The sequence below is a fragment of the Galendromus occidentalis genome, unplaced genomic scaffold, assembly GCF_000255335.2.
Source record: "Galendromus occidentalis unplaced genomic scaffold, Mocc_1.1 scf7180000075508, whole genome shotgun sequence".
In the NCBI taxonomy this organism is placed as follows: domain Eukaryota; kingdom Metazoa; phylum Arthropoda; class Arachnida; order Mesostigmata; family Phytoseiidae; genus Galendromus; species Galendromus occidentalis.
The window spans coordinates 67,233-89,043 of record NW_003803498.1 but is presented as its reverse complement, the minus strand read 5'-3'; the positions used below and the strand labels follow the sequence as shown (position 1 = coordinate 89,043).

At 51.6% G+C, this 21,811-nt stretch overlaps 2 protein-coding genes across 3 annotated transcripts; one reads left to right on the top strand and one right to left on the bottom strand.

Moving 5' to 3' along the window:
* The first annotated feature begins 406 nt into the window (after nt 1–406).
* Nucleotides 407–4,196, top strand: LOC100906529 (interferon-inducible double-stranded RNA-dependent protein kinase activator A homolog). Of its 2 annotated transcripts, none has more exons than XM_003737347.1 (4): nt 407–505; nt 2,891–3,014; nt 3,138–3,351; nt 3,450–4,196. In XM_003737347.1, exons 1-4 carry the CDS (start codon nt 441–443, stop codon nt 3,767–3,769), a joined length of 723 nt encoding a protein of 240 aa, XP_003737395.1. In that variant the 5' UTR covers nt 407–440; the 3' UTR covers nt 3,770–4,196. The 2 variants fall into 2 exon arrangements, with proteins under 2 accessions (XP_003737395.1, XP_018494181.1); XM_018638665.1 differs by having other exon boundaries at nt 408–505; nt 3,138–3,314.
* An 11,263-nt stretch (nt 4,197–15,459) lies between these two features.
* On the bottom strand, nt 15,460–18,382 carry LOC100908054 (MAGE-like protein 2). Its single transcript, XM_029110857.1, has 5 exons — nt 18,371–18,382; nt 17,759–17,957; nt 17,504–17,667; nt 15,993–17,405; nt 15,460–15,827 (listed from the first exon to the last, which is right to left on the bottom strand). Exons 1-5 carry the CDS (start codon nt 18,380–18,382, stop codon nt 15,633–15,635), a joined length of 1,983 nt encoding a protein of 660 aa, XP_028966690.1. The 3' UTR covers nt 15,460–15,632.
* Nucleotides 18,383–21,811: the final 3,429 nt, after the last annotated feature.

Genomic DNA, 21,811 nt, shown 5'->3' with positions numbered 1-21,811 from the left:
AGCAAGGATGAATAAGGGCAAGATTACCATGTGCTCGCTTCATTTATTTCTCGGAATGGGTCCTTCTAGCAAAGTGTATGAATCGGTCACTGCGAATTCCGACTCGCTTCTTCTCTCACAAGAGCTATCTCAGTCATCATTTCCAAAAATTCATCTACTGAGGGGGTGAAAGGAATCCAAGTGAACGCAGAAGCTACGGGAAGTGTCCAATGATTCGGTTCGAGAAATGAGTACTCTTCGAAGCGGTCAGCCGCTACCGAAGAACAAGAACATTCTTGGCGATTTTCGCGACGCTTCTCGAAGCTTCGACGGACACACTCTTTCCCTTTTGCCCTACCTTTCCACCTTGTAGTTCTCCTTTCTCGGATGCGTATAAAGAGCCGTGCCGAGCTTGCCAAACCGAATTCATCGTGTTCCAGTTGTGCTCACACGCAAGAAAGATGCCCAGAACAGATCGCGGAATCAGCGATCTCAGTGAAGATGGCGAGGCCTGGGAAGAACTCAGGTTAATATTTTCACAGACTTTTTGATGAATGTATAAAGTGTCCGTTATATGTACATGCTTGCTTGAACCTAAAACGTCTTAAGACATAGACATACGTATAATATACCCAGACGCGTTGGGGTTGCACTGAAGTGGTCCTCCGGAAGCACGGAAAAACGCTCGGCACCGACGTGATTTTCGACCGAGAATCTACCTGTTGACCCTTTATCGAGGCTCCAAGGAGGAATTCTCGTTCCCCCTGAGCCTCTGAATGGAACCGAGGGATCGAAAATATAGGTAGATCAAGTTCGGAGACGTCTTAAGTGGGAGGAGCTGAAGTTGTGGAATTGATTGAAATGCGTCGAGCTCTTAACGTTCAGGATTCGTATCCAAGTGGAGAAAGTGCGAGAGACGATCTGTTCGTAGTTCCACCGTAGATGAAGTCGATTCGGGAGCAGCTAGTGCAATCTGCTCTCGAGCGTTTTTCGGCCTTCGATCCATACGGAGCCGGGAGATCCTTGAAGAGCCGACCAGGGAAAGAAAGAAAAGTAGGTCATTTGTCGTTCGTGGTCCCGCTCGATCGAATGAATCATTCCTGCCCTCGGTCTCTGCTTCCCTCTCTGCGCCAATGTGGACGCGAATCTCCGGCAGCAAAGCTCTCAGCTGATGAACTTCTGACAATGTTCGACAAGATATCCCTCGATTCGGAACTCATGAATTACCTATCATTCCTGATATTGAAGATCAAACTTCAAGAGGATCAGGTGACCCATCTGACGGAACAGCTGTCATCGTTAGCATCAGCTATCCAGACGCAGGCTTACCAGCCGAATTGCTTCGCTCCACCGGTGTGCCCTCAATCACTGACGGAGCAGCCAGTTTATAGTGTTGCAGTGAGACCCCCTGATCACGCCCCGAAGACAGCCCTGATCCTGGGGGACCCCAAGATCAAGCAGTTCGAGCGACACGTTAGAACGCTACTCCCAAAGAAGTGCTCAATCCATGTACGCTGCTTCCCCAAGACTGACACACATTCCATTCTGGAACAGGGTCAGAAGTTCTTGGAAAAGAACCCGCAGCCCGTCAACCTCATTCTCCACTCGGGTTTCGATGAGTGTATGGAGTTCCAAAAAGATAAATTCATGGCCGCGATCGCAGAGTTATCGGGCAGATTGAAGAAAGATCGCCCTTCGATAATGCTCCCTCAGCGTGATCACAGTGCCTCAGCGCCAATGAAATCCTGCTGAAGCGTAAGGAGGACTTGGGCGTGGACATTATCGACCTGCGAAACCTACAACGCGACATGGTCATGAAAGGTATCCACACCTACAGAGGGTTGGAAGAGCTGACAGCCGCTGCCGCCAGCTCTATAGCCCGAAAAGTCGCCTCTTTTTTAGAGGTCAGACTGACCGCGACCACCAAACGACATCGATTGATATCGGCGACCACAACCGGAGGAATCTCTCCGCGGAAGCCGGCTGGTCAAACTCTACACAACCCCATGAACCAGCGAAGACCGAGTGCGAGTCCAACAGCCGTGGACTGCTCGAGCGATGGAGTTCGGAGTGGTGGACTCCACTCGTGCAGCAGTTCATAGCAATCTACAAGGATCAGATCCCAGCGAACTCACCCCGAAAACGAGGCGTTCTGGCTCTGAGCGAACCCCGACGAAAACAAAGCTCACGCAAAACGCAAAACAGTACCCGGTCACGTCCTCGGAAGTAATTATCGTTCAATGGAACACGAGTGGCCACAAAGCGATAAAGCTACTCGCCCCAGCCGCTCTCCACGATATTGATTGCTTGATTCTTGTTGAAACCTGGGCCTATGACGATTTCAACATTCCCGGTTTCTACGCGTTCCACACGCACGCAATGCGGAAACAGGGATGCGGGCGCCCGAGGCCGCAAGGTACCCAACGCTCAGACCGCTCGCCGACCACCTGAAAACCATTTGCAGAAAGACGTACAGTCGACAACGGCTCCTTCACTTGGAGAAAAGGGAACGATCCCTTATCGAGGAAGCTGAACGACTGCCCCACAAATGGCTCGCCAGGCCGCATAACTGCGCCTGAAAAGAAGAAAAAAACTTCCATCATCGGGTTTGCTCTACGAAGAGCTAGCGCGAGCCATCGGAACTCTGCAGGTGCACCCTTTGTTCGGAAACCTGCCCTAAATATCATGTCGGTGAATGCACAATGGTGACATCTATCAACAAACTCGCTGACCCTGATCACATGTGATACATTACTTACCTTCACTACCATTATTATATTTTTACTCGACTTGAGTGAATAAACATATTTGATTGAATTCGTTCCGGAAAGCGGTCTCGAGAATATCACGGGCACGCTCTACTCTTGGTGAAATTCCTAACAATCCTAAATGCTATCCTTTTCTTTCCCAGTGTATCTGAGACAACGGAGGAAGCGATTTCAGCTGCGGGTCAGGATTCTGTCGCGGAAGCCGCTTCAGTTGTGGGTGCCACGGAGCCCGCCGCAGCGAGCCCCAACCCGATCGGAGAACTACAGGTGAGCACTGGGACAGGGAGTCGCCACCTGAAATAGAATCTGACATCTGCATATCATGAGGGCTCTTTCAGCGACCGTCGTGATGAGCGCAACCGCAGTACTTAACCTTGATTTATTCTCCAGGAGCTCTGCGTTCAGCGTCATTGGGCGCTGCCGGAGTATAAGGAGGAGTTCAGAACCGGCCCCCCTCACGTCTCGACGTTCGTCATGACTTGCGCGGTGCAAAATTTGTCGTCCTCAGGATCTGCCACGACAAAGAAAAGTGCGAAAAAAGCCGCAGCCGCCGCCATGCTGGCCAAAGTGAGCGCAAATGACTCCTTGACTGACTTGCAAGACGGTGAGTTCCCTTCAGTTCCAGACTCTCCTCTCCACCGAGTCGGCAGCATACGGAGCTGTGTTCTCTCAGGTCAATTGAAGAATTGTTCCATTCTGTAGGTGACGTCAATCTCTCAAGAATTCAGGATCCGACAATCAGAGATCTGGAAAATTCCCTGAATCATCTGAAGCTCATGGCTGGCGGTCCTGAATCGGAATCAACGACAGCGCATGAAATTGAGGCTCACTTGAATGTTCTAGCGCAGAAGTTCAATGTCACTCTAAATTCATGCGCCGGGAGCGATATCGACGGACGGTCCGTATGGATCTGCGAGCTCAATAGCGTTCCGATCATCGGAATCGGGAAGAATCCTCAACTCGCGAGGATCGATGCGGCGAGGAACGTGGAACACCGACTGCGATTGAATATGTTGAGCTAGAAGGCATCGATGTCTATCCACAACGACATCCTTCCTACATGCACTCCGGCCAAATGACTTCATTTCTCACCTCAAGATACGAATATTATATCACAATCTTTACTGCCTCGATGGGCTAAACGCAGAGTGGCTTGAGGACGATAACGGGAGATTTCACGACATACGCTTGAGCCAAACGAGTGTCGTGAACTGTTCAGTTTCGGATTCTCGACTCTATGCATTTGTTTTGCTTAGATGCAAAAGCTTGTGTAAGCTCGCATGTTTTTCTGGTTTTGATGATTATATATGCGAGCTCACACGGATTTTTCTAGAAAACAAATGGACTTCGATTTTTCGGGCGAATATATTGCATACGAAAATTATCTTATGAAAAATGCCGGAATAAATTTTGTTTCTCCTCTGTGTATTCAGAGATGAACGAAAACATCGTATTTTTCGGCATTCGATCCATTTGGAGCCGGGAGATCCTTGAGGAGCCGAAAAGTAAAAAGAATTAGAGCAGGTTTGGCTACGAGCCAAACCGAAATCTCGTAGAACTACGACGATTCGTTTGCAGAGACAAAATCACTATAAGCGAATTATTACTGAAGTTTTTTTCCATGGTGGGAATTGAGAAATTGGTTTATTCGAAATGTATGCAAGGGACGTGAGCGAGTATATACATATAGTGATTGAATGGAGCCAGCCGACTCCATCCAGTCTGTCCCCGGTCGGCAGCGATCCGCTAACCGCTGCGCCGTTTCCCCTTTGCACCTCGACGGAAACCCTCTGAATCAAGAACTCAGTTGCTCGCCTATCCCCGGTTGCCACCTCGATGCGTTTCCCCAAGTCGCGCAGGAAGAACTCCGTAGACTTGCCCATGACACCAAGGGTCTCTAGGGCGACGGGTTGGACGATGAAGCGGCTTTCAATTCGCGGTACTTCAACAGCTTGCTCCTGTCCGCAAGGCTCGCAATCGCCCCTGCCGAACGAGCAGCCCTGGGTCGATGCGATGAGGACAAGGTATCCCATACGGTAGAGTCCCAAACGAGCGCCTTCCCGGAGCTCCACAGCGATAGCGTCAGTCCACCCGGACGGAGGGCAGAGTTTCTTGACAGGCCCGACGGCTCGAGCTCGTTGGCGATCGCGGCAGAGCGGAGAGCGCGGGATATGACGGTGTTGAGCGCCCTGTGTCGGGAATGGCGGCCGCTGCTTCAAGCGCAGCTTAGTCCATGTTCGCCCAAGATGGGAACTGAGGAGTTGCATCCAGCGCAGAGGCGCGCAGATCGGAACACCGAGTCGCAGACCAGCAGCGATGCGAAGTGTGTTATTGTCCAGCATCGTGCCGTTGGGCGGGGAAGGGATGGCGAAAAGCCATTTGCCACTGCTTGGGTGGAAGGCGGCGTTTAGACGAGCGCTCTCTCGATCTCCGGATGCGTCGCGGGACAGCTATGACCGCTCTGTCCAAGTTTGTCTGGGAAATTTCATCAATGTACTCGATGTCATTTCACTGCAGCTGTAGGAAGAAGCAATCGTAAGATTTCGAGGTTTGATGGGGAATGGACGTTTTAACTCAATGTTACGGAGGTGGCGTCGACACTACCTGCGCGGTTTTCTTCTCCAGCGCTTATCGCTCCCTCGCTTCGAGTGATGTGATGAGTCATCTTTTGTACCGGGCAAGTCGGGACAGGTTCGCGCACATGACTATACAATACGGGATGAGTCTCAATTGACATGATCGCGTCAAGACTCCGTGCGATGTCACCTTTGTGAAAACTAAATCGATGAGTTCTATAGCATCGGGTATCTCGGTTTCTAATCCCCCGGGAATGATGCATCGGCTGGGCATCAACCCCTGGAACCCGGATGAAGATGTCACATTTCCTACGACATGATATCATGCGGAGGCTTCCAATTTTCGTATGAGAATATTGGGACGCTCACGGGCATCCGACCTCGTCCCGTGAAGATGGCGAGGGCTGGGAAGAACTCAGAATAATATTTCCACAGATTTTTTTATCAACCTATCCCTTATATGTACATGCCCGCTTGAGCTTGGAACGTCTTAAGACAAAGACATACGTATAATATACCCAGATGCGTTGGGGTTGCACTGGAGTCGTCCTCCGAAAGTACGGAAAAACGCTCGGCACCGACATGATTTTCGACCGAGAATTTACCTGTTGACCCTTTATCGAGACTCCAAGAAGAAATTCTCGTTCCCCCTGAGCCTCTGAATGGAAGCGAGGGATCGAAAATATAGGTAGATCAAGTTTGGAGATTTCTAAGTGGGAGGAGCTTAAGCTGTGGAATTGATTGAAATGCGTCGAGCTCTTAACGTTCAGGATTCGTACCCAAGTGGAGGAAGTGCGAGAGATGATCTGTTCGTAGTTCCACCGTAGATCAAGTCGATTCGGGAGCAGCTAGTGCAATCTGCTCTCGAGCGTTTTTCGGCCTTCGATCCATAAGGAGCCGGGAGATCCTTGAAGAGCCGACCAGGAAAAGAAAGAAAGTAGGTCATTTGTCGTTCGTGGTCCCGCTCGATCGAATGAATCATTCCTGCCCTCGGTCTCTGCTTCCCTCTCTCCGAAAAAGCATAGGCGAACCCGTTCCGGAAAGCGGTCTCGAAAATATCACGGGCACGGTCTACTCTTGGAGAAATCCCTAACAATCCTAAATCTTATCGTTTCCTTTCCCGGTGTATCTGAGACAACGCAGGAAGCGATCTCTGCTGCAGGACAGGATTCTGCCGCGGAAGCCGCTTCAGTTGTGGGTGCCACGGAGCCCGCCGCGCAGCAGCGAGCCCCAACCCTACCTACCCTAGCAACGTTCGTCGCCGCATCGATCCTCGCGAGTTAAGGATTCTTCCCAATTCCGATGATCCGAACTCTATTGAGCTCGCAGATCCGTACGGACCGTCCGTCGATATCGCTCCCGGCGCGTGGATTGAGATTGACATTGAACTTCTGCGCCAGAACATTCAAGTGAGCCTCAATTTCATGCGCTGTCGGTGATTCCGATTCAGGACCGCCAGCCATGAGTTTCAGATGATTCAGTGAATTTCCCAGATCTTCGATTTTCGGATCCGGAATTCTTGAGTGGTCGACGTTTTCTTGAGTGGAGGGCGGTGACAGACGTCACATACAGAACGAAATAATTCTTCAATTGATCTGAGAGAACACAGCTCCGTATGCTGCCGACTCGGTGGAGAGAGGAGTCTGGAGTTGAAGAGAACTCACCGTCTTGCAGGTCAGTCAAGGAGTCATTCGCGCTCACTTTGGCCAGCATGGCGGCGGCTGCGGCTTTTTTCGCATTTTTCTTCGTCGTGGCAGATCCTGAGGACTACAAATTTTGCACCGCACAAGTCACGACGAACGTCAAGACGTGAGGGGGGCGGTTCTGAACTCCTCCTTATATCCCGACAGCGCCCAATGACGCGGAAGGCAGAGCTCCTGGAGAATAAATCAAGGCCAAGTAGTGCGGTTCCGCTCATCACGACGGTCGCTGTAGGAGCCCTCATGATATGCGGATGTCAGATTCTATATCAGTCGGCGACTCCCTGTCCCAGTACTCACCTGTAGTTCTCCAATCGGATTGGGGCTCGCTTCGGCGGGCTCCGTGGCAACCACAACTGAAGCGGCTTCCGCGACAGAATCCTGTCCTGCAGCAGAGATCGCTTCCTCCGTTGTCTCAGATACACTGGGAAGAAAACGATAGCACTTAGGATCGTTAGGAATTTCACCAAGAGTAGAGCGTGCTTGTGATATTCACGAGACCGCTTTCCGGACCGGATTCGGGTCTTCATTGTCGGAACGTGGAACACCGTTTGCTCCCCTCACGTCTTGACGTTCGTCATGACTTGCGCGGTGCAAAATTTTCGTCCTCAGGATCTGCTACGACGAAGAAAAATGCGAAAAAGCCGTAGCCGCCGCCATCATGCTGGCCAGAGTGAGCGCAAATGATTCCTTGACTGACTTGCAAGACGGTGAGTTCTCTTCAACTCCAGACTGTCCTCTCCACGGACCGTATGGATCTGCGAGCTCAATAGAGTTCCGATCATCGGAATTGGGAAGAATCCTCAGCTCGCGAGGATCGATGCGGCGACGAACGTTGTCAGCGAATATTTGGTCTCATCTTCCCGGAAATTCCCTCCGGATTCGGTGCAGCGGGTTGGCCACACGGATGCTAGAGCCTATATTGATCCGCGACGCGCCTCGGCGTCTTCGCATCCTCTTGGGCCCCGGAGGGAGAGAACTGCCAACCGAGGCCCCGCTCTCCAGTCAGTCGCTTCCTCTACCTTGTCGGGCCGAGATGGAAAAGAGAGTTTTCGGAATTTTCGGGATCTCCCGTTCTCAAACAGTCGCGATTCTCCCTCACAGCGAAGATCAAGGAGTGTTTGACATCGAGCCGTCCGCCCTGAGACTCAAGTACGCCGCGCCTCCCACCTTCGCCTCCAAGCATATCTCACTCAGTGCTTCAGGATTACTCCTATACCCCAGGGCCTGGGGCAATGATGATCGGAAAAAAATGCAGCATCAGACGCAACTTCCGCCGCAAGAACGACTGCTATTTCTCACCTGGCCACGGAGTAATATGCGATAGGAACATTGGAGTCTATGCTGCCGCACCCTGTACATCTCACATCGGGTTTGACGATATACACATCCAGCGGACCACTGTCTCGCTTTCGAACTGGGGTCCAACTGACACCGGGATATGGTGAGAGTCGAGAGAGCCAAATTGGACGATTCGGCAAAGGTCCGACTGGTAATGCAAAAGCTCAATCAGTCATACTTGCGAAATTGCAACGCTTTGAATCCTGCCCGGTAAGCCCGATGCCGATGATCGGGATCATGAATGACTTGCCGTAAATATTCCAATACAAGCACGGGCTTTTATTACTTTGAGCCCCTTCGGAGAGGGGCTTCCATTGGAGATGGGAATGACATGAAAGCCGAATCTACGGAGAGCGTGCCATGGTTCCGGCAAAAGAGCCTATATCAGAGCTCTCTGTGTCAAGAACACGGACTGAAGCCCCGCCTAGAGGGGACCTCACACGAAAATTCGGCATGGGAAGACCTTGAGAACGGAAGAGAGCGCGTGCACCCGGATTCAGGGATTTGTGCGTCACGGCTGATGCTGCACCAGGGGAGCGCCTATCCGGAGCAGTTTCACATCGCAATCGAGAAATTCGGCCAAAAGTTCTAACCTTTTTCGGAGGGGGAAGTATCTCTTAGAAAGTGGTGACATCTCAGGAAGTTTTCTGTGTTCTCCCTCAGGCCTTACGCGGGTTTGGGGAACCGGTATGTAGCCGGCCGTGGCCTCGATAATCTACCCCGGCATTCTACCGGAGACAGGGGAACGATGGCACTCCCGCCGGAAAGCCAGAGCTTGTAACACCTTCCGGACTCGAACCAGGGGTCCACTGCGCGATGCGGAGCGCCGTCCCTCCCCTTCGCGATTCCTGCTGCCATCATGTGTCGTGCACACGCAGCGCTCCACCCACTTGGCCATCCGTCGCTTTGGGAACATCGTGGGGACGATGTTTAAATGCAGGGCGGAACTCACCTCGTCCCGCAGGCAAAATCCTTGTGATGGAGGAAGCTCGATCGAATAATGATTGGCCAAATAAGTCACTTCGAACTTCCGAGTTTAGAGTTCAGTTCCCCGGTGAAGACTCATCGGTGCCGGTATCCTTCGGAGCCCCACGGTGAGAAAAGCTCTGGGCGACAGTCAACCCTGTTACCACAGTGGTCTCAGGATGGACGATGATCTCCTGATTGCGGCAATTGGAGCGTTACCGAAACAGGCGTCCGTGATAAATCCGCTGCCCGCCTGAGAATTTCCTCAATCTCGAGTTGTAAGCTTCCCCGAGACGCTCCATGGGTACCGTTCCCGTGAACTACAATATATATTTTCGTGGTCATCGAGAGGAAGCAGTGCATTGACGTGTGAATGGTTTCGACTCCACTATCCAGCTCCATTTACCGGCTTGCAAGCTCAGGATGAGACTGCATCGCGTCATTCATGGGAAATATGTACACGTAAAGGAAGGCTTTATCATGGACACAGAAGATCCTTTTTTGCGCCATGCCATACCGGCGAACTCCCCCGTCTCCAGATTCGAAATCTGAAAGGGGGGGAACTTCCGTCCCGCGACGTGGAAGCAAGCGTGTTCTGTGTCCCATATCTGTCTTTTCTGATGAGCGTATATCAACACGGGGAGCAATCGTGCGGAAATTCTCATTATCATTTTCCCTGATTTATGATTTGGATCCCCCTCCATACAGGAAATGTCGCAGTCTGTTCCTAGACCCCGTCCCAGCGGGGAGGAACAGAATAATAGGCACTAGTCTATTTTCGGGAGGGACGTTCCGAGAACGAGGAGAATCGCTGGGGATCTGACAAGATCGCGGCCTCGTGGCGACAAATTTCATCCTCAGGGCCGTTTCACACCGCCCCGGGACGAAGCATTTCGGAGATGTTTCCATAGCGTTGTTAGCAGGAATGATATGGTCGACCGAGACTCGAATGCGAATGTTGGAATCCGGATGAAATCTGCTCGCGAAAGCTTCTGTCCAATCGCCTCTTTCAGCTACTGGGTCTTTTGGATCTAACCGCTTCCTTTGAGGAGAAATTTCCCCTCGGGAGTTTCGGGAACTTCCCCTCGGGAACTTCTCGTCGAGAGTTATTCGCAAGTTTCCGAGTATCGGATCCGGTGTCACTATCTCAAGCGTCTACGATCGTGAACCTGGTTTTGATATGAGAAGACACGTCTTCCCTTGCATTTTCTTTCACCTCTAGGAGTTTTCCAGAACATGGACGCTTTCCGGAATTCACGAGGGAACAGCAAAAAGGGGGTAAGAGAGCTGGAGAGTTTCTCCTACAGAGGATATCCATCGAGGTGCAGAAGGGAGACGCGGCAGCAGTCCTCGGATCATTACCGAATGCAGATGGCCTCGCTGGCATAGGTTGTTGAGATTCAGACACCATCTCCATGACAAGATTATTCAATAAAGAGCAAAAATGTTGATCGAAAATTCAACTCCCGCGCAATCTTCCATTCTTGGCGCCGAGGTGTGGACGGCACGAGCACCAGCCGAGGGTTGAATGGGTTTCCTCCCCAGCAAATCTTCTCTCGACGATCGTATACATAGACACTAAAGTTCACCTGAGTCTCGCTCGTCCGGGACATAGTTGGAGAGTTGAGTCTATTCCATGAACCGGGCCGGAAGCATGGAATCAAGCGGCCGCTTGCGATGCGATGGTTCGCTCCTGTCCCAGAGTCCGCGCAGATCTCGTCTTCTTTCCCGCGAAGGTGTTTCTCATATCGCAAGTCCGATTCTGAGGTGGGAACGGTTCCTTAACCCTTTACGTTCCGCCCTCCGATCTACGGTCTTTTCCGGGATCGTCGACATGGCATGAAAGCCATCAGAATTTTCATCGTCGCTCGTGAGCTTGGACCTCGGTGGGCGAAATCCCGAGCTTTCGGCGCAAACAATAACGATAGGGAACCCCTGGTTCCAGAGCGTCGAAATCGAGTTGACGCAGACAACCGGGAGAGACAGGGTGTCTGAGTCGCTTCTTCCGTCGCCAACGACAACTGGAGGGGAGGCTCACAACAGATGGGAACGAACGCGAGGGGACAGACATCCTTCAGGCCCGAACGAATGAGCGGCCGGCCCTTAGAGGTGGAGAGATTCCTCTAAAAAGGCGCTGCTGCGGCACGCTCCCGTTTTGCATCATTTGCATCTCATTCAGAAAAATTGACTCGCCGCGGTCCCTCGGAACCAGCGACCACTTTGACACACCGCGCACGTCGCATCGCAGCAAATCGAGGGGGAAGAATGTAGGTTTCTCGATTTCGCCGACTTCTAACTTCACGTTTATTCCGAAAAATGAAATTTCTCACGGGGGGAATTCGTCAGTCTGAGGACGCGGCGAATTGATTCTTTATCCGGATGCCGAATCGAATTATTCCCTCCGGTGGCTGCCCGCGCCAATCATGCTTCGATGATGCTCGTCTACTCATGAGATGCACGTGGATCGCATGTCATGGAATTCTCTAGTACAACCGAAAAGTTGCTTTCCTTCTTTCGACTTCCTCGCCTCATAAGGAAATCTCCATCAGAGTTGAGCATTCACTGTGATGCGCAGTCGGGTAGAGAGGGACGATCTCAAGATGATGTCACAATGATGTGGAATCGCTCAGAAGAGGGCAAAACACAGGCAAAGCGACTCGGGAATCTGGTCTCGCCGTATCCATGAATAAATTATGACAAAGCTCTCGTCTCCACAGACGGCGGGCCCTCGCAGGCCCATCGGCACGCTACTCTCCTGCCTATGTCTAGATGCATCACTATCTGGCGATTGTCTCATATTCTCCCAGAATGAACTTCCATATCAGACGAAACGGGGAGGAAAACACCTGCTGCATCTCCTCAAAATTCTTAGTTGCCGCATTCACATCAGAGAGAGTTGGGAAATGACTTTCTCTGCGAACCTCCGGCCCGCTCCGACCCGGAGCAATAGGAGAGGCGAGGGCGGACTCGCGCACGGAAGTCGATTGAATTTCTCGACCTCTGAAGGGCTGGGAGCGAGAAGTAGCAGTCGCGAATCGATGTTTCCGAAACAAGCTACAAAACAAATAAGAAGCGCTCCTCCGATGGAAGTGGATCGTCAAGAAGCATGGCAAATGCCGTGCACGAAAACTCAGCGAATTACGACAAGGAAACAAAATTGCCACCTGTCGTAGATGCAGAGCCCGAATCAGATCTTGCGTTTCTTCATTCCATTTTTCCTCATAGCCCCAGGTGCTGGAATCTGCATCAAAATTCCGAATAACTCCCTCGCAAGGCGGTCGGTAGGAATTTCGTCAACATTTTTCGTCCAAAGTGTTCACAGAAATCATGGAGGCGATTTCTGTGGCATCGTGTCAAATCAAGGGTGCGGGGAAGCTCAATCCGGAATGGTGAATCGGACAGAAAGGTTCCGGGATGCGAAAACATTGTCCGGTTCCTTGCTTGTCCGGACAGCCCCCGACCTAACTAGCATGAGCGATATGCATATCTCAGCCAATGGAGTAAGTGTGAGCTCATTCCGATTCTGAGTGATCCAACGCAGACGCTTCCCATCAGCAGAGGTCACGTCTCCCACGCAACTTTGTGAAGACATTTACGACTCCTCAGAAATCCCGAATGCTGCACGCGATTCCGGACGGCACCGGACTTTTGCATTGGCAAGCTGAGTCTTTCCGCTCCAGCCAACTGAACTCTTGGAACTCGCAATTTAGTCGGACGGGAAAGAGAGCCCGAACAAAGTGCGGGAAATCGGGTGGATGGGCTGGCGAGTCGCAACAGCAAGGGGCGAGTTTTTTGCATAGGCTGTCAACAATCGCGGCCATACTTCAGACGCATATGGCGCCAACGTTCGATATGTGCGTGTGAATGTTTCGGCGAGTTGACCCTCGCGAGGTTGACGGCGAAGTCGGTCGATCCGACGGCGGCGGTACAACATAAAAAGTCGAAAATACGACTGCTAGGCTTGGCCGTCCTCCCGAAGGAGGTTCTTTTCTCCCGGCCGCCTCCGCGGTGTTGCAAACTCTTTTTGCGGCGGCAGCAGCGACCTTTACTAAGTCGACAACTTTATATGGCCCATACAGCGGCTCCAACGTTAGCCTTGTCGTGGTTGGTATTGTCGCTCCCTGAGTCGTTCGGCGTTGTTTGGATGAGATCTCTGAGTGCCATCTTCCCGAAGCGAGCGGACGAGATGACATTCGGCTCTTGCGAAAGGCAAATTTATAGGGAGCGATGGTGCAACGACCCCATTTACGGCCAGTCAGTGCCCCGCCCGATTTCGCGGGTCCGGGACACTCCAGCTAGCGAGGTCCACTCGCGATCCAGACTGAGTTTCGACTCTAAGAGAGGGAAATCTCGAATGTATTTTGGAACGCTCTCTCAATGCTCTTCCTCGAGGAGCATCTCGGATATTTCAACGGGGACCTTATCTCTCGGACGATTTCTCTGACTTCCGACGGACTCTGATCCTGACTGAACAACGCGATGGTTTCGGAGTGAAACGCCTTCGAAATCAATGAGGGGCATTTCATCTCAAAATTGGCTTGGGATCGCGGGATCTCCCAGGGTTCACGCAGGACTTGCTCGTGGCGATTCTTCGGCTGCATTGTCCAATACAGATCATCGCGGACATCGCGCCCCGAATCAGTATTCCCTGTCTGTACCCTCAACCACCGGCCCAGAACACGCAATTGAACTCCGTGCCTCTATCGCGCCTTATGTCACTAATCGTTCCTTCCCCGAGTCCATTCCCGAGTTCCTTTTCCGGCTTCCCGCAGTGACTTCGGTGATTTATGCAAACGGAGCGAGGATCGCTGAGGGGATAGGGATATCCCGAGGAAAGTGCGTATTCGCGTATATGCTTCGGAGTCTGTAATAAGAGCTCGGAGCTCATTATTGTCCCCCCCCCTTTTCGCACTCGCACTTCTTTATGAGAATCATAGGGTCACCCCTTTGCAAGCTGCTCCCACGGAAAAAAAATCTCATTTGTATACTACGCTTCGGGATCGGAGAGCGAGCGTCTTTTCAAGCGGATGAATTAGAGGGATTAGTCCTAGAATATAACTACAGCCTGCTTCGATAGAGGTGCTGGATCAATCCTTTTGATAATACCGAATGAAACGTTTTTTACATGGAGGGTGACGATTCCTTATCGGTGACGGGATTGCGTGCACTATCAGACAAAGGAATCTGCCGACGCGTCCCTCGTGTGTGCGTGGAGATGATTCGCGGTTCTGATGCCAAGACATCTCTCCTTTCTCTCTGAGTCTGAAATTCGCAAAATGGTCTTCACTTCCAGAACGGAGCAGTTTTTCCTGTGGAAAGACGAGCCATGACAGGCAGAAGCCGAACATTCGATTCGGGGTGTGCGATCGCGGAGCGCGTTGGCATGTCCCTCGTAGGTCGCCCCAATCTCTCGCTCCTCGCGTGGATCAGCTTTGAAAGGAAAAACTCGAAAAACGATTCATTGATCCATTCGGAGACTGGACAGTCCGGTCAGAACGGGGAGCATCACTCATCGAACATCGACGTTCCCGCAGAAATTATTAGGAGGAAAAAGCGCTAAATCGAATGTTGTGACAGACCGACGACGTTTTCGCTGTACTGGCAGTGTTTGTCTCTGCAAGTTCGGCGCTGCGGGCAATTTTAGCTCGACTTCGATTCGCTCGCTTCGCTCATTGAAAGCTCCCTCCTGCTGCAGGCGAAGGATAGAGGACTCGTTCAATCGCGAGTTTGCACCCGCTCATATGATCCTAATCCAATTTCAAACAAGACTCCGTGTTGCAGCGCCGGTCGGAGGAAGGACTGCATCGTTCGTGGGGAAGAGAGGAGATATCGTCCCTACGGAATTGCGACTCCTGTTCCCATCGACTAACTCTATTCTCTTATAACTTTTTCTCCAACCGATCCCGCCTCGAGAGTTTGAACAAGACTGGCCTCGCCAGCAAACGAATCCGAAGCGTGATTCGAGGGAAAAGCATCGCAACCAGGCCGTGAGAGGTACCATCGACGATCACAAGTATTTAGCCTTGACCCAAATCCTTACGGAAACACAAGCGCCTCAGCTCGCAAAATCAACCTCGTGAGGTTCAAACATTCGGCAGCCGATTCAAACAAACGATTCCGTGGCCGGGAGGATTCGGAGCAGATTTTTTTGGCCATCCTTTTTTTTATTTTCAGAAGGAGATTTGCCACCGTTCTCATTTCATTAAATACCACGACATGTATTGAAGTCAGGTAAAGTTCCGGAGGTACTTTTCAACTCATATCTTTCATCGCTTTGTACAACGTGATGCCATGAAAGCTCTCTAGGCGCTTGATTTGTTGTCTTTCCTGAGACTGAAATCAACGTGACCGATTCCGGAGGCTCCTGAGATACCCGAGTCTTGGTGGGTTCCGTAGACGCTCGGTCCGGCGAAGGTCTTGTGCTTGGTGAATCCCGGAGCAGAGACCTGGTATCCGTGCGACGGGGTGTTGAACTGCTGCTGGCGAACATTGGGAGCCTGGAATCGGGAAGAAGCAACGCCGCCGTGAGTTCCGGGTTCTCGCATGTACACACGAATCGAAGACTCTCCACGAGTTTCCGCTCGTTCCCACGAGAACTTTCCAGGAATTCGGGAACTTTTCGACGCGACAACTAGAAGAATCGGTCAGAAATCAGTACTCACGGTGTATCCAGATACGGTGGCGGAGACTCGGGGAGATTCAACCTGGATGGTTCTTTCCTCTTGCTGTTCGTGCTCGATTTGCACCTGAGGTTGGGCGCTCCTCACAAATGAGATCTGAGGTGCCGACACCGGGATGTACTGATACTGGGGCTGCTGAGTTCTGATGACCGAAATCTGAGGAGCTCCATAGGTCAGGGTGGAGACTGGGGAGACCTGGTGGTGGACGAGGCTCACCTGAGGTGCCGGAGAATGAACGACGCTCACTCTCGGCTGGGGCGAAGACACGAGATGAACTTGAGGGGCTTCAGCCTGAACGTACTGAAACTGGGGTTGAGCAACACGCAGCTGGATTTTCGGGGCTTCGGATACGGTGACGCGAGGAGCGGCCTGGGTGACGGAAACGCCGCCTGAAGGGTAGCCGAAAGTGGCGGTTTTGGTGAGCCCGGGAGCGTTAACGGTATATCCGTGCGAGGTCGCGGGTCCAGAAACGGCCACTCGAGACTGCTGTTGCTGAACTCGGATCTGAGGGGCTTGATCCTGAACATAACTGTATTGGGGCGCGGGGGCCTGAAGGACTTGGACTTGGGGCGCAGGTGCCTGCTGAATGCGGATTTGAGGTGCAGCTGCCTGTTGGATGCGGATTTGGGGTGCGGGGGCCTGTTGGATACGGATTTGAGGAGCGGGTGCCTGGACCACTCGGAGTTGGGGTTGAGCAACGCGAACTTGAACTTTCGGAGCTTCCTGGACGGTCACTCGTTGAGCGGCTTGAGAGATGCTCACTCCGCCGGAGGGATAACCGAAAGTGGCCGTCTTAGTAAGTCCTGGCGCGTTGACTGTGTATCCGTGAGAAGTGGCGGGACCAGAGACCGAGACTCGAGGCTGCTCGACGCGGAATCTCGTCGCAGGGGCCTGCTGCACGCGAATCTGGGGAGCAGGTGCTTGCTGGATACGAATTTGAGGGGCGGGGGCTTGGAGTACGCTCAGCTGGGGCGCTTGCTGAATACGGATCTGTGGGGCCGGGGCCTGGAGGACTTGCACTTGGGGCTGGTCGACTCGGACCTGGACCCGGGGCGATTGTTGGGTGACGGTGACTCGGGGAGCGGAATTCGTGATTGTTGTTCGGCCGGACGGGTACCCGAAAGTGGCCGTTTTCGTCAAACCGGGAGCGTTGACGGTGTATCCATGCGAAGTGGCCGGTCCAGAAACGGCGGCGACCCGTTGTTGCTGAACTCGAACCTGGGTGGCGGGGGCCTGCTGGACTCGAATTTGAGCGGCGGGCGCTTGCTGAATCCGAATCTGCTGAGCGGGGGCTTGGTACACGCTCAGCTGGGGTGCTTGGCGTTCGTAGACGCTGATCTGGGGGGCTCGGCTTTGGAAGAGTTGAATTTGTTGCTGAGGAACCTGGAATTGGTACTGAAAACGACGGTTCCGGTGAGTCCACGGTGTTCGACCGGCAGAATGGAGAGATGGAGCTCCCCGTCGCCGACGTCGCTGACGTTCGAGGGACTGACCTGAGGTGCGGAGCTTTGCAGAAGACTGAATTGCGGAGCTGAACTCTGAACATAGCTCACTTGAGGCGCTGAACGGTAAACACTGAACTGAGGTGAGGAGTCCTGCACGAAGTGCACGGAGGGCTCAGAACGTTGGATGGTGAATTGTTGAGGCTGACTGAGGGCTACTGTGCGTTCTTCGGGAAGGATCGGGAATCTTGCGTGAGTGAAATTTCGGATCGGTCAATCGGAATCCTTGGACTGCATGCATTGAACGAGCGAACTCACCACTTGTCGTTACCGCATTTCTGCTCGCCGTGTTCGAGTTCAAGGCTCCAGATGCTCCCAGCGTAATGGTAGCATAAGACTTTGCGCCATTAGGATGCGCAAGGTCAGACCCGAAGGTCACAGGTCCATTGTGGAAACCTTCGCTGCGGGCAGAGGCCACTAGGGCCGTCAGAAGAACGGCTACATTCTGTAACGAGAGCCAGAATTCAGGAAAGTGTCTCACGAGCACCCGGGAAACGCCGGACTCCATTGACATTGGAGTTCCTCAAGAATTGAGCAGACGCCGATTTGCGACATTTGTTGCCGATTTCTTCGAAAGCTGGGCGATCGTCTTCCGGATGTCTCGGGCGGGCTCAATGTTCTAGATCTCCGATGGAAGCCGATTTCATGAATCCACAAAGCAATCAGAAATCCAGCAGGGTTCGGATGAAGATTCGATTGACCGGCGTTTGTTCCGAGCGTTACGTGTTCATTTAATTGTAACAAACACCGAGTCCGTAGATCAAAGGGGATATCCGGGTTCAGGGAGCTCCACAAAACAGCGTTTTCGTTCCCTCGATTCGAGCTGAGGATCTCTCGGAGACGGCACAGAACACCTACCATAGGATTCATCCTGCCGGGTGACTTCTGTCCCGGTCACAGTGAAGATGTACGGATCGCTATCGTCTGTCGTCCCCTTTATAGGCATCGACCGTGTGTCTCTCCTTAATACTACGATCGACGAAGATAAGAACTTCTGTTTAGCAGCCGCCTGCCAAAGCCCATACGGGTGTGTGTATGTCGCTTCGTTCGTCTGTTCAGTTGTCACGTAGGAGAAGACCGGAGAAGATCAAGGTCGTCGCGCGAAGTTCCACAAGCTACCCTCTGTTGAAAAATTTGAACGTGGACCTCATACGAATAACGGACCGCGACACTCAAACCGCCCGAGTTCACACGGATCTCCCACCGCGAATGGGCTTGTTATTCTATCTCTCCCGAGGAAGAATAAGACCAGGAAGAAACTTCCGGGTCGCTGCTGGCCCGCTGAGATGCTATGAGGGATCTTCGCCGCGATTGAGCAAAGAGATCACGCGCGTCGTAACCATAAGAATTTTTCCGATTCTTGGAGAACTCTCCGGCCAGCGGCAGGGGCTTGAAAATTTTGGACGGCTGGACATTGCAGGAACCTATCGTCTTCTGTCTTCCAAACTTTTGTTTTCTCTCGACCAGGCATGATCCATCGCTTGGTCACGCGCCCATACGACCCCACGCGATTGTGATTAGTCAAAACGTATTGATATTCATCACTAGCTTGAAGTTGAGCCGCTTCGCAACTCGTCTCGTAAACAAAAAGACACCATTAAAATAGTTTCTCGATCCAAGGTCGATAAACAGTCATCGAGAATCGCGATCGATACTGGGGCATCCAGCGGGACGATGACAAGATAAACTGTTGAGAAGAACCGGGTCTAAGAGAACCAGAAGTTCAGGCTTTTCGATGACTCTCCTCCATGTCGATTCCAGACCTTCAGATCTTTCGGTAACATCATCGCGAGTGACATCATTGAAGGAGATCCGCCGCCGCACCGTACAAAATGGATCACTCGATTGGAAGCCGGCACAATATTCTTGTATTCCGGAATGGATCTCATCTACGATTCGGAGTTCACAGCTATTTTCGTATCGAATATCTTTAGTTGTTTTCTTCCCGTATGGTTCACATGCTTGATTTCGCCTTTTCCGATGAGACATTTACTCGAAAAAGACTTCTAGTTCGAAGATATATGACCCTCGATTCAGTCCCTTCCCCGAAAACATCATCTTTCCGTATCTAGTCAGCAGCGTTCTCACGCTTCAGAGATACTCTCCCGATTCAAGTGAAGACAACCCGAGCGGGCTAATCACGCACACATAAGAGAGTACTCGATCTCGTTTACATACATCAAGGATCTCCTCTGTCCCCGCGCGATCATCAGATAGGGAATTCCACAATCGGGAGACTTGCTTGTCTGCTCATCGAAAATCCCCAAAAAGCTAGGTTTCTCCGGCTAGGAAATTATTCAATCATGGCCATGAATCATGGTGTATTGTTTTAATTGTTTTGTGGATGCAAAGCAATCATCAATTTCCTTCGGGAGTATGCTCGTTGTGATCCCTCGCCAGGAACGATAAAGGTGGGTCAAGTCGAATACCGCTTCATATTATTCTCGTATGGGACTATGAAAAGTATAATCATCATCATGAATATTCTTCTATGGATACAGTGCACGTATCTCGTTTGTTTTGCACATCTCTAGTGCCGTTGCATCTTCAAGAAGCTCGATAATCGGAACTCCTACTTATCCTCTCGACGTGTATCTCGCGCCATTGTCGAGCTCCATGCTCATCCATCCACTGTTCCCTCAAACCAAGTACGTATACAGACAGAATTATAATGCGTAATAAAAGCTGCCCCGAGTTGCTCTCAGATTACTTCAAGAAACTTTTTGAAATGGGGATACGATTCCAAATTTGACTGACTCATGATCTTTGACCCCTCCTGTGTCCCAAGGTCACTCGGGTTATTTCAGTTTCAGCCGACAGAACTTTTTTAGCTGCTCCTGCAGAGTCCGTGCTCCGCCTCAGTGTGCCAACGGATACGTATAAATAAAGATAATGAGAGGGATAATGAATATAACTCCCTCGCACGTGTGATTCCTTCAAATCCGGTCATCGACTAGATTTGCTCGATTTGGAACCTTCCCGTCGGACCACAATCGAGAGGAAGAAGGAATTTTTCCCGGGATTACCCGTCCCCTTAGTGTCGACTTTCTCATCGAAGCTGCCACATAGTGAAGAGTTCTCCTCGGAGATCATCTCGAGTTCCCCACCGATCCAGGACTGAAAGCGAATACCGCTGCAGCAGGTAATAATGCCTAAAATCACAGGTTCCTGAGAAATCGAGCTGACTACGGTCGGAAGACACGATAGACGAGGAATGCTATCACGGGAGACCCACAAAGGTCTCATGAGGATTCCCTGAGATAAAGCATCTCACGTCCGAAAAGGATTACTTGGCTGTGTTTCAATATCTTGCCACGAATCTTGATTAATTTCTACATCCTATAATACAAACTATCCCCGACATGGTAATCCATGGTTTCTCCGCAGTCTGCATCTTGTTCCCATCAATCTTTAGAGAGATTTTGAGAGAGTCATGATCCATGACCGTATTCTCCAGCCCGTTCTCAACTCGTTTCCCCGCCTCTCCGAACGGTTCCGAGGCCAAAAGGGAAGGGAGCACCTCGCGAGCTCCGTGGATCTAGCTCAGACTTCAAGGCTAGGATACTATGCACTGATGAATGATACTCACTCAGGGTGCCCAGGAATGCTTCTGTTGTGCTCACTCAGGAGTCAGTAACGGGTTCATGTTCTTCATATCGAGACCCATCCTATCTCCCGCAGGCCAATACACCACTCGTGGAAACTCCCGTCGAGCGGGGAGCTTGACAGGTCTTCATGTTTCCAAAGTTCGACATTCGGCTGAAATTTGATTTTCAGCTTTAGAGGCGGAAGGCCTCGGTTATCAAATGTATTGTGGTTTTCGAATGCGCTTTCTGAAAAGTTGCAATACCATCAGCTCGGCTCAAGAATTCGACGACATCTTCACGGTGGGATTTCGATGCTGCTCGTTCGCAGACAGAACCGATTCCGAATTCTTGGGAATGACACCACAGATTGAACGCAGTGCAGACTTCACGCTATCAGCCCATGGCGGCAGTGAAGGGCTTGTGGCTTCGGATTTTTTTTCTACAGGAAGAAAAGTTCGATGATGAAAGGTCGGGACTGGTTGATACTGCGCTGCGACGCGTGATCGTTGCTCCTTCATGAATGGACAATATTCCCTTCATCCATGGCCAGGGTCGTTTATCACTCGCTGGCGGAAACAGACCACCTCGCTTAGCTTCTGAGCTGGTTTTCTGCATTCGGACGACAGAACTGCATTAGGAAACAGAAAAACAAACATCGACAATCCGCACGGATCTGGAATAATCGGACAGGGGCGAGCACGTCTCCCAGTGC

What these genes read in the sequence shown, in the direction of transcription:
- LOC100906529 (XM_003737347.1), top strand. Translation starts at nt 441, where the DNA reads ATGCCCAGAACAGATCGCGGAATCAGCGATCTCAGTGAAGATGGCGAG. An exon ending in GAGGCCTGGGAAGAACTCAG is followed by an intron (nt 506 to 2,890) that starts GTTAATATTTTC and finishes TTTCTTTCCCAG; the next exon opens with TGTATCTGAGACAACGGAGG. An exon ending in CTTGACTGACTTGCAAGACG is followed by an intron (nt 3,352 to 3,449) that starts GTGAGTTCCCTT and finishes TCCATTCTGTAG; the next exon opens with GTGACGTCAATCTCTCAAGA.
- LOC100908054 (XM_029110857.1), bottom strand. An exon ending in TGCAAAGCTCCGCACCTCAG is followed by an intron (nt 17,406 to 17,503) that starts GTCAGTCCCTCG and finishes CGTCGTTTTCAG; the next exon opens with TACCAATTCCAGGTTCCTCA. An exon ending in CCACCGTATCTGGATACACC is followed by an intron (nt 15,828 to 15,992) that starts GTGAGTACTGAT and finishes TCCCGATTCCAG; the next exon opens with GCTCCCAATGTTCGCCAGCA.